Source organism: Vanellus vanellus, assembly GCF_965231255.1.
Source record: "Vanellus vanellus genome assembly, chromosome: 6".
NCBI classification, from domain to species: domain Eukaryota; kingdom Metazoa; phylum Chordata; class Aves; order Charadriiformes; family Charadriidae; genus Vanellus; species Vanellus vanellus.
The window spans coordinates 27,750,174-27,762,154 of record NC_138911.1 but is presented as its reverse complement, the minus strand read 5'-3'; the positions used below and the strand labels follow the sequence as shown (position 1 = coordinate 27,762,154).

Here is an 11,981-nt window from a genome sequence, read left to right as displayed (position 1 = left end):
TAACTTATTACCATTCGCTTTCAAATTAGGGTCTTTTCCACCACATTGGTAGTCCCAACAGCCCCTGGCGTTAGGCACCTTCTGACTTCCAACATAACTCTAACCAGAATGGCTTTACGGCATCTCCTTGTGCCATTTTGGCTCTTCAGCTTCACCAGCTCTTCTCCCTCTGAGGTGTCCCTCGGCCCCGGTGCAGGCTGCCCAGGGCATGGCCCACCGCCCTTTCCTCACAGCCAGGCCGCCATGTTGCCCACTGCCCCTTCCTCCAGGCCAGGCTGCCGTGTCACCAAGCTCCTCCAAAGACCCTTCCCACGAGGTCATTGCCGACCTCCCTGCTTCGCTCGCATCCCCGGACCTGTGCAGACGGCCGGGCTGCCCGGGGAGGCCGCCGTGAGCCCCGCTCAGGGGTGGCGGGGCGGGGCGGGGAGCTGAGGCCGGGCGAGGCGCGCCCGCCCTCCCGGCCGGTTTGGGCGCGGAACCCTGGCGGCGCGGCGGCGTGTTCCCAGCCGGGGCGAGCGGCCGAGTAGCGCCGGGCCCTGAGCGCTGGGAGCGTCGGGCGCCTTGGAAACGGACGGAAGCCGGGAGGGCACCGACGGTGGCGGTGTCGTCGGCGGGAGGATGCTGAGTCCCGAGCGGCTCTCGCTGCCGGGGCCCGAGTACCTGGGTGAGGAGCGGAGCGGGGCGGCGCGGCGCGCCGGGGCAGCGCCCCGAGGGCCCGGTCCCCTGGTTGTGCTGTGGCCCGGGGGGGAGGGGGGCTCGGCGGGGCTGGGGGTGGCTGCGGCCCGGCCCGGCCTTCCCGGAGACAGCGGTGAGCGGCCTCAGGCCCGTGGCGTGTCCCCCGGCTGGATCGGGTCGGGCCGGGCTGGGCCGAGGCGGGTCGGAGTGACTTCGTGTCCGCCTTTTGGGGTGGGGAGGGGACAGCACCGGGGGGGGTTCACAGGCTGGTGGTGTGGGGTGCTGCTTCTCCAGGTGCTCCCCTGAGGCGGGAGGGCTGCGGGGCCCTCTTGGGCGTAGGGGGCTCCCCTTCGGCGCCCTTAGGTGCGGGCTCCGTGAAGGCGGCTGCGGCCTGAGGGAGGTGGGCTGCGGCCTCCTCCCGTCTCGTTGGCACTGCCAGACACCTCCAGCTGCTCAATGGCAGACTGTAACCTCATTTAGCCCGTGACCAACCTGTTTTGCTCACAGATCTATGTGAGCAATCTTATTTTATGCTCATTTCCCAACATCGGAAGAGGTATTGTTCTTAAGTTGTGAGGTGGTTTGAATGTCAGCTTTATCTTTTGAAATAAGGTAATATTGGTAATGTTTCCTGCATAGAATCGATTTTTTTTTTTTCCACTTATAAAGCAGTCGCTCCCTCACAGACTACATCCTTTTAACCTGGCTCTAACAGTTTGTGTTACTGCTTGGTGTTCCAGGAAACTAAGGAGCAAAGTGATTCGATGTTAATGTGTCAAATAAAAATAATTAGGGTGGAATAAATTCAATATGACTTCATTTAATTGCTAAAGAGGAGATGAATTACAAGTAATAAGCATTTAGAATATGTTCAGGACAGTATTTTTAAAGTGAAAATCTTCAGCTATTACCTTCTAGGCCAAGAGGCTGTTTGGTAATAACTCTTACAAAGGTATACATAATTAACTGTGGCTTTTTTATACAAGGAAAGGTCAGAAATGACATGGATTGGTTTGTGCTATTTGTTCCACCATGATTTTGCCATCTCTGGTAAGTCAAAATGGAACAAGACTAGAGAAACATTGCTAGCTTCCAGCAAATGGAAAACCTGTCTTGGAGGGGGAGACTAAAAGTGCTTAGTTTGTTTAGCCTAGCAGTAGTGTCAATAAGGAGGGATCTGGCTGCATGTTATTTCACAGCACATCACAGCAAAAAGAGAGATTAAGTATTTAAGTAAAGGAATGATCTGATTCCTCTTAGACTAGAATCTCTTTGTGCTTTTGCTACTAGACTGCTGGCAGAATAATTTGTGCATACCTATGTAACTGCAATGCTATTCTGTGTTAAAGAAACTCAAGGCAGAAATAAGAGTTTGTTCAGTACTCTGTTCAGAGTGATTTTCAGAAGACTCACTTTGCTGAAGTTCTCATTGCTGATTTCAATTCTGGAGCTAGTTCAGGTATTTGAGAACAGTATCACAGTGTGCCATGTAGATACACCCTTTGGTTTTGTGCTACTCTATCAATCACCCTATGTCAGCATTTTCAACCTACGCTTTAATAGAGAGACTCATAACCTGTCCAGAGAGTTGCTCTAGGCTGAAGCTTGAAAAAATTATTATTTTTTTTTTTAATGAGCCAACTTGGTTTTAGGTTCACTTAATTGTTTTCAGTGAAACAGGCACTTAACTTTTACTTGTGTGAAACTTGTCAGCAAGGATTTAATCACTCAGAACAATCTAGGAAGCAGACTAAAAATTTTTAAAGTGTAAGAATAAACCATTTTTCTGTTTCACATCGGAAGTTGAGAAATGAGAATTCTAAGAGATGTGCAAGGTTGTTAGGTGTGAGCAGCTTTATTAACCTACTTAAAGTGAGCCTCCTTTTATCTCTGTTCCATATGCTGATCTACCATTCCCTTTTTCATTTTTTAAAACCTTTTAAATTATTCTGACATTGGGGTCAGAAAAAGACACACGTGAGCATGTCAGGTTGAGCAATAACTTGTATAAGAGCCTGTTCTGTTGATCACTTAGGATGTCCTTCTGTTTAGGTTGCAGTATCTGTTGTCTGTTAAGAGGGGAAAAAGTGTCTGCTACATAATGATATTGTTATAAACTGTAAAGTTACCAATAACGATGTTTTTGTCTTTGTGAGACTTTGTAACTTACCAAACTGCTCACAGATACTACTGAATGAATTGTGTGTTAGCAGTAGGAAATTGGTTAAAACAAACAAACCAAACCCCAACTCTCTCCCCCAAAATAAACACACCTCCCCACATGTTTTCATAAGATGCTTTTATGTTTTATACATTGACCTGGAATTCTGAAATCACCATGCCTTGGATTTGTTCTATTTTGTGCCTCAAATTATTGTTAATATAGTTGTCTGATGTGGGATTGTAAGCAATTGTGATAAGTTTCACTATCTGTAATTTCATTCTGAAGTTGTGTTGCCCCTGGCTGCCACGTAAGATATTCTGTGAGTCTCCCAGATCAGGTGGCACTGTCTTAGGTGACCTAGAATGGGCAAGCTTCACCTAACCTCTTTTTCTGCTTTTCCTTTTTCAGTATCAAAACCAGGCCAACAAATAAAAAAGTGACCAAAAGAACATTATGTGCTACTTGCTGCATTACCTTTTTTTTCTTCTTCTTCTATTTGAGATGATTATTCCATATCCAATTTGACTGCTAAGAGGGAAATAAAAACAGTTGTGAGTTAAAACAGAAGTGAACAGGGAGAGAATTAAGCATTCATTTAAGATGAAAAATAATTGTGAAGCTTTGGTACAGCAGAGTTCCCGGAAAATAAAAATCAGGGCAACATGTCTCATGGTACAATGATTGTGAGACAGTAGGTAGAAGAACAGATGACTGATACTCAGTGAATAGGAAAGGGGATGAAGCCTGCAGAGTTGGCAGAAAGGCTACAGTGAAGATGTTATTGTAGCAAGCGGGACATTTTAAATAGCATTTTCACTGAATAAACAACACTTAGTGTTTGGGGATAGTGATGAAAATATGTTTCTCATTTGATGGATGAGACTGGAACTACAGTAGGCAAAATGAAGCCTATTTGAGACACTTTTCCATGCCTTCCTCATTATGGTTTAATAACTGGTGATTGCTCAGTTATTTATAGCAGGCAATGGAGCATTTAGTGTATTGTTCTGCTCATGCAGCTGTCTTCTGAAGCCTCAAATTGTACTCCCTCCCCTTTCCTGTTATGGAGAAAAAGCAGTAGGTTATTGCAAATTTCTGAACTATTATTTTTCTCTGGATTCTCCTCCCCTCTACTCGCCAGCTCCAGGATGTGCTTTCTTTTCTTCCTTTGCCAATGTAAGACATGTAAGAACACAAATACTCTGTCAGGGAAGTGCCTTATCAGTAAAGCATGGGGCTATTAAGTGCCAGAAACAAGGTCATGTTTCCTCATCCCTCAGAAGTCTCAGGCTTCGTGATTAGAAAGAACGTTCATGGTATTGGTGGTTTTACAAAACCGAGTTGCTCCCAGCAGAAGACTTCAGTTGTATAGAGACTCTGCAGATGCCTAAGGTTTACTCTTCTGAACAGTCTTAAAAAATATTGAGTTGGAAAGTCCAAGTGCAGTCGTTTTCTTTAACAGCATAATCGAAGTATAGGTTATGTTGTTATCCAGACATCTCAGCTGACACTGAGTATCCTCTTAGTCTAGATATTTGATGAGCTTCTGTGAGGTACACTAGCTCAAAGAGCTTATAGTCTAAAAAGAGAAGAGAATGTTTGGTTTTGTTTTTTTAAAATTTTATTTCTTTCTCTGCTGTACAGATAGGAGAACTATAATGTGGAAGATGAATGACTCCCCCACTGATGTGTAAAGAGTTTGCTTCTAAAAATGTTAGATAAGTTTGAATCTTCTACACAGACCTTCTGCATTTCAGTAGGAATAGGTAGGGAACCCTTAGGTTACTTAACGCCATTATAACAAGCTAGAATGACAGTAGCTTCCACAATGTTAATAATACACTGCATAAATTCAGATTTAAAAAAAAAAAAGCTCAACAATTTTGCATTGGCGAGGTGGTGATTTCTAGCAGCTGTATGACATCTTGCAGGAAGTGGTCTGCTGGAGGGACTTGGACAATAAAGTCAGTCTGTGTGCAGCCTCAGGAGTGCAAACTGAAAGAGTACAATATCATGGTTTGTGATTACTATGTTGATTAATTGTTTGAAACAAATTTTCAGTTATGGTCAAGGTTAAATTATAAACTGAAACATTTCATAAATTTTTTGTTGAAAGTGGTTTTGAAACCGTGAACATACGAAATACGATATAATTGTACTGTGTGGCCACTTAGCATGTGTTCCTGAGTAACACTGCGTGTCTCACATCATAGTGGTATCCTTGGTATGACAAGGTCTACTTATACTTCATTACATGTTCTGTCCTTCAAAAAAAACCAGAACAAACCAACCTTTTTTTTGAGGGTTAATAGGAAATTACACTATGAAGCTGCACAAAGCTGGAAAGAACTACAGCTGTACCGTGCCTTAGCTTTTAGGTTGACTGCTTTGTTTACATAATTCTCTTGCTCAGGCCATTCTTAGCGATATCTGAAGAGATTAAATCCCTCATGATACCTGAAAAGCTTAAAAACAGCATCCTGAAAGACGATCAATGCTGGAAAAACTTCGAGAGTTGACATGATTTTGTTCTTGCAGTTTGGATCCTTACTAATTCCCTCTGGCATCGTTATTCTTTAGGTAATATTTGCATGAAATTGATTTTGTGTTACTATAGATGTGTCTTTCCAATGTGCGTAATACAGTAGTGTCCTTAGTTCAGCTCCAATTTAGAATAAATTCTGAAAGTGTTATAAATTCTGAAAGCTGTTACTTTATATGCTTTTAGAAATTAAAAAATGCCAGAAATATCTCAAGTACATTAAATCTTATAATGGTCTTGAACTTCTCATAACTGAAATTAATCATAATGTTAATTGCATCAAATGCAAAGTGTGTATTTTCGGCACTTCACTTGAGGAGGAGGCAGATAATAAGAGCTGGTCTTATTATCCAGGAATTCCCACTCCTGTTTTTTCAACATACTCAGTTATGCCAGGAGTGAAACAGCCATTTAAAAAAAAAAAAAAAAGCCTTCATGTGTGCATACAGTACAAATTGTTTTGGTAGGCAGCTCATGTTCCAGAAGTCATCTCTCATGAAGAGTAGAGCAATAATGTAGCTAGCTGATCTGATAATAATTTGATAAATAAAGGCTTACCTCTGCTGTAGGGCTCTGTTCTGCTGCTTCTTTAAACAAGGTATGTGATATGTGTTTTACTATCCTGTACCAAGTTTATTCCAATCATACTCTTTCTTCAGGTTGTTTGGCACACTTTATTTTTCTTTTGCAGCATCTGCTGCTATTTTTATTGCATCTTCTGGCCATCCTATGTTTGCTATTCCTTTCAAGTATGACAGGCAGCGTCACTTCTTGGTAAGTGTGCTGGTATACTGACCTTCAGTTTTTATTTCTCTGCCTTTAGAAAGGCAAACTTGTTGGAAAGAGAAGCTTCTTATCAATGTAGCATTAGGAAGATGCATCTAAGTTATGAAACTGGGAAACTAGTATGCAAAACCAGTATGGTTAACGTGATTGTGTTGCCAATATGTGCTGAAATAGGTGTCACATAACTGACACCACAGTACTGTGGCACTTCCAGGATCTTAAGCTTCTCCATTCCTGAGCACTGTTGATAATAAAAATATTACACATATACAATATCATTACTTAAAGGTGACATATATTTTGTTCCTTCCTCCTGAATTTCTGGCTTTGAGAATTTCGATGCATATATCCTGTTTCATGCAGGGATATGATTTGCATTACATTTTCCTTTTCCTTCAAGATCTTTTGAGTATCAAAGCTTGTTCTTACAATATTTGTAATCAAAGCTATGAATTAGCTGATTTTTTGTTCTCTTAAGAAGATTGAAACAAGACATTATAAAAGGCTTATAAAAGGACTATTTTTACTATTTTAAATACACATGCAAAATGTTTTGGTGCAGTTATGGCTAAATTGAATTAGTTGTGATTGTCTAATCTGTTCTAATGAATTCCACAGAGATTGTGGATTGACTGTGGATGTAATCCTCCTTTTGCCTTTTACTTGTAAGCTGGAGGAGATTTATATGACTTGGTCTGGCTGTGCTTGAATCGAACAGCCACTGTTCAGCCCTGAATTTGGTTCTGAGCCAAAAGTGCATTAATTCCAAAATTCACTTTAAAGATTAGGTGTGTGAGCGATGGTTGGGTGTGAGCATGTGAATGTGGTGGTAATACCATCAAGAGGCCATTCTCCCAAGTGCTGCAGTAGTCAGCTTTGGAGAAGCTGTATTGTACGTACTGCTACTGATCAGACAGAGGCTCTAAGTGTAACATCACCACTAGTGGTTTAGTGATGAGAATTTAGATATTCTGTGCAAAGGCATCTACTTAACATCAGGTCACGGGCTGCCTGAAGACTCATCTGTGAACTTATTCTGTCAGATTCTTCTGTGAAAATTGCCTGGTAGTTCTTAAATCTGACAGCAAAGAGTAGCACCTACCAAGTGAGTGTGGCAGGCACAGTTACTTACTGTTTGGGGTAGTTGCATGGGTTTTCAGGAAATAGTTTATTTAGCAAATATGGGTTGCGTTGGAAAGGTTTGTATGAGTAGGGAGGAGAGTCTTTGTTGTAATAAGCCATAAACAAACGCTGAGGATGGTAACCTGCTGTAATACCTCCTGAGTGGAAGCTGCAGTACACTAGAATTCTATCAGGATGAAAATGAGTAGAGACAGCAAGCTGCAATAGCTCAGTAATGTGGGTGTTTGGGCTTTACATTCTGATTGGGACTTGCTGCCTTACTATTGCAAAGTGAGCCTCAAAAATATGAGCAACATGTATGCCAATACACCATTATCTCTCTGAATTTTCACAAACTATTAAAATGTATGAATCATCTCATTTATTTTGCACAGGACCCCACGGATTTTTAACTCTGCTTGCATAAATAGTTAATGTTCCAGTATGGTTCCAGTGTTTGTTATGGAAAGTACCATTTGTATAAATTATGGAACTACTATTTTGCTATAACCAGACTCCTGGCCTGCTAGAACCTGCCTGCAAATTAAATTTTATTCTATGGCTTTTCTGTGTAGGGTAGAGTTGGTTGGGTTATAAAACATACGACTTGTGCCGTTCCATGGAACTGGGCAGCCAGCAAACAGGAAGCCAGAGCTGGAATTTAGTTTGGCAGTGTGAACTGTGCTACCTGGAAAACAGCACAGCAGCCAAAGAGCTAAGGAAAGAGACTTCTCTAGGAGATTCAAGTGCTATTTTCTTTCAGCTTCTCTGCTCACCAATTTCTTCCTTCCCTCACGCCTCTACCTACCTTTGGGGAAATAGGGTTTTTGCCAGGTTCCTTAGGCCATGCAACAAAAAGCTTAATAGAAATAACCTTTTACCGGTGACTGTATTCAACAGTGACCCGTACATATTTGTGTGCATTTTTAAGTGTGACAGAAATATCTGAAATTCTGTGTTGAAAGTTAATTTATTCTCCAGGAGCAGACTCAAAGGTATTTGTTATAGAGGTCAGCTGCATTGTGCTGTGTATCACTGTGGGACCATGCCTATCTATTCCCGTAGGCTTTTAGGGGAGACGTTAATGACACTAAAGAAGCAAAATAACAAAAATGTGTTTCATTGATAGGGGCTGTTTTATGAAAGGAGTGTATACTTCCCCACAAAGTTTTGAAAATGGATTTGTAGTGGAGCAGAAGTTTATTGCAGGCTGAGATGAGTGGAAGCCTGTCTGCTAGTACTGTTCCCTAACTTAATCTGGTACTGCTGACAGCTCAAGAGGGGCCTGGGAAGACAGTTTCTGAGTGCAGGATGGGCTGCATAATGAAGAAGGAGGAAGGATAGGATGAAATAAAGTTACCCAGTTGCTGTTATCTTGAGCCTGCGACTGAGCTGCACAACTCATTCTTCCCTCAGGGGACACAGGTGCGCAGAGCTATTTTTCTTTAATCACTCACATAAATTAAATTTATTCCTTTGCATTAAAATAATTAAATAAAGCTACGCCCTCTATCTTTTAGTGCCAGATAATATCTTTGAACTTTTGGCTCACCATTTTGCTATCAGCTGCAAGGTATTTTCCAGGGTGTGCTTAACCAATTTTACCATTGTCCTGAAAAGTGTTCTAGGCAGAGAAATCCCCTGATAGCAATCAATGTTCCTACATACTTTTAATGACTGTATCCACTGGGAATAATAATTTCCGGACCTCTCTTGAAGTCCACCTGCCCCACACTAAGATGAAAGGGACTTCCATGCTGTGTATCAAGTGGCACAGGCTTGATGCTTACCAGGGTATTAAGCACAAATTAAAATGGTTTGAAGAATATTGATGTGGGTCTGAGGTTGGCCAGTTGCTGGTGAGGGGATGATGCTGCCAAGTCTGGAGCAGATTGGCAAGGAGCAAGAACAGCCTTTTGCCTTTCCTATATCCCCTAAGGGTTTTCTGCTGCTCTTTTTAGGACACGACACTACTTGCAAAGGTGCAGTAGCATACGTGTTTAGAATGGAGGTGTGTGCTTTGGGAACAGGGTTTGTGTGCTTTCCAGGTTAGGAATGATTTTCCTGGGTTCGTTGTGACTTGTCTTCTGATTGTTGAACTTGTAGATTTGGAAATTCTACTGCTTGGTAGCTGGCGCATCACCCCAGACTCGGCGCTTTGTTGCTTCAACTTGGTTTCTAGCCAAAAACATCAAAGGGGCTCAGTGGCAAATCTGTGCTGCTTCCTCCCCGGCACATGCTTAATTTGTACAGAGTCTGCCCCCTGTAGAAGCAGCAAAATTATTTGTGTTGTACCAAACTATCTTTATGCAGGAGTCTTATAAGTGAGTGGCATTCTGTGGTTGGGTACTGGCAGATCCTTATGTTTGGTTTAGGCAGTTATTTGAGACTGACTGTTGAGCAATATAAATCTCTCTTGGCATTGAGACCTGTTCCCCACCTGCCATTCCAAGAACATTCACTGATGCTTGTATAGAAACAGATGTACTTTTATTTGCACCTTTAGGAAAAAGACTTTACAGAACAGCCTTAGAGTTACGTGGCTTTGGTAAGGAGGGAAGGGCAGGGAACCTCTAAAGCTCTGCAACAGCCCCATCGATATGGCATTGACAGTCTGTATAGGAAAGATGGCTATGACTCAGAACAGAGATCAGGATCTCCTCTTGAGTAAGCATTTTCCAGTGAGGCAGTCTCACAACTCCTCTTCCTCCTTCACTTCCAGAAGTTCAGAGGATTTCAAAAAAAGGGTCAGCACTGTTAATGACTAACTCTGTGTAGCCAGGAAAGAAAGTGGGGTTTAGCTCAGGAATTTTACTGTCCATATCTGGGAGAATGAAACCTCTACACTCTAGCTGAGGGAGCAAATGCTTGTTGTGTAAGGCACACAACTAGGCTGGTCTGGCTCTGGGGCTTAGCAGGCTCCTTGTATTCTAATTTCTGTCTCTTACTGTCTTTTATTTGCAGCTCAAAGACATGTCCTCACGTACATGGAGGATGCAGTGAGCCAGCTGCTGGAGAACAGAGAAGATATTAGTCAGTATGGCATTGCCAGGTTCTTCACTGAATAGTAAGTACATCAGGATGCTGCCAATAGGGCCAGCCTGAGGGGGGCTTTTGGAAACAGGCAGGGTACATGGAGAATGGAGCTGAACACATGCTGATTATGTTGTGAATGCTGGATTTCACTGGGTTAGCCAAGGGCTGCTTGAGCATGTTTCGGAAACGTGCATGGGTTTCGTACAGTTCAGTACCTCTTCTATTACAAACACTCATGTGAAGTAGTCACTTTGGGGAATAGAGCTTTTAAAAACATATAGAAAACCAAATTCTGCTTGTCTTAATCAGGACTGTTAGTATGAAAAGCAGAGACTGCTTCTGATTTCAGTAGCACTCATTCTTCCTTTTTCTGAGTATGAATTTGAACTGTTTTGTGTCCTTGTGTGTTTGTTGTCCTGTGGAATGCTTTAATAGAATGCCTCTTTCTCCCTCGTAACCTGCATAAGTCTTTAAATAATGAACGTAATAATTAGCACAGATAATCTCTTCCTACTAATTTGGAAAGATTTTTTTGGGGGGAAGAGCTGTGTGTTGGTCTTCAGTGTTGTTGATATTGACTCAGCCGATTGCTGTATGTTTTGCCAACTTGATGTCTTGCACAATGTCTAAAACTCTTTCAGGCAGCTTCATTAAAGATCTCTTGGTAATGTGTGTGCTTGCTGTGGTTATATATTTCTGTCTTTTGATGCCCATTTGAAAATCTTTCCTTGCTTGCTTCATTTTCTGTTATCTTTTTCTGAGGTAAATCAATGTGCAGAGTATTTCACAACAATCTCAGCACTATAGCAGTGGAAGAGGATCTCAAAGCATAGGAGTAGCTTGCTTTCTCAGTTGGCCAAAGTTTCAGACTTTTTTGAGGGGTTTCTTTTGGTTTTGTTTTTTCTGCACATTAATCTCCATCTCATCTCCAAATAAGGTCTAACTTGCTAGTTTGATTGATTGGACAACGTGCATTATATTTTCTTGTTTCATGCACATTTTCAATTTTTAAAGAACCAAGATTCTCACAGGTAAATGAGTAACTAAGATAAATACTGCAGCAAGTCTGAGAGGAAATTCTTAAAGCTTTTTTTTTTTCCCCCAATAGGGTAACAAGCAGTTAAAGATTAGTGTGGTTTCGGCCATCTTGGCAGACCTTTCTCTGTAGCTTAGTGTAACTAGAATGAATACTGACTTTAAAAGACCTCAGAAATCTATTTTAGAAGCAAATAATACTTAGTATGACATGGATTTTTATAAGGAGTTTCTTTTTGTTGTTGTTATTTTTTAGAAAGTAGCTTAAACTCTCAAAATGCATTCCCTCTTTGTAGAGTGCCGAAGTTAAAAAAATGCATAGTATCAGGAATGAAACTCTTACTATACAAACCAGTCAACAGTATACTTCGATGTTCTGAGCAAGTTGCAGTGGTCACTGTTAAGTAGGGTTGCGGAGAATTAATCACAGAGAGTAGGTATTGAGAAAAAATGGAAGTACAACCTGTGCACCTGACAGGATTGGGAATCATGATACTCCATCTGATATAGGTGAGTTTCCACAGAAAGTAATACTGAGATTAATCAGCTGAACAAATAGTCAGTAAACAAGAGCTTAAGTAAGATAAAGAGCATGACTACAATGACCTCCACCCATCAACA

The 11,981-nt window shown here is 41.7% G+C and overlaps 1 protein-coding gene across 1 annotated transcript in view; it reads left to right on the top strand.

Moving 5' to 3' along the window:
* Positions 1-618: 618 nt before the first annotated feature.
* The window catches only part of CSTPP1 (centriolar satellite-associated tubulin polyglutamylase complex regulator 1), a gene marked incomplete at its 5' end in the record, with an annotated part of 81,153 nt that continues 69,790 nt past the window's right edge, over positions 619-11,981 (top strand). Inside the window, 2 exons of the mRNA XM_082485269.1 lie at positions 619-664; positions 10,254-10,356. Of these exons, the coding sequence (XP_082341395.1) occupies positions 619-664; positions 10,254-10,356 (149 nt within the window). The remainder of the gene's footprint in view (positions 665-10,253; positions 10,357-11,981) is intronic.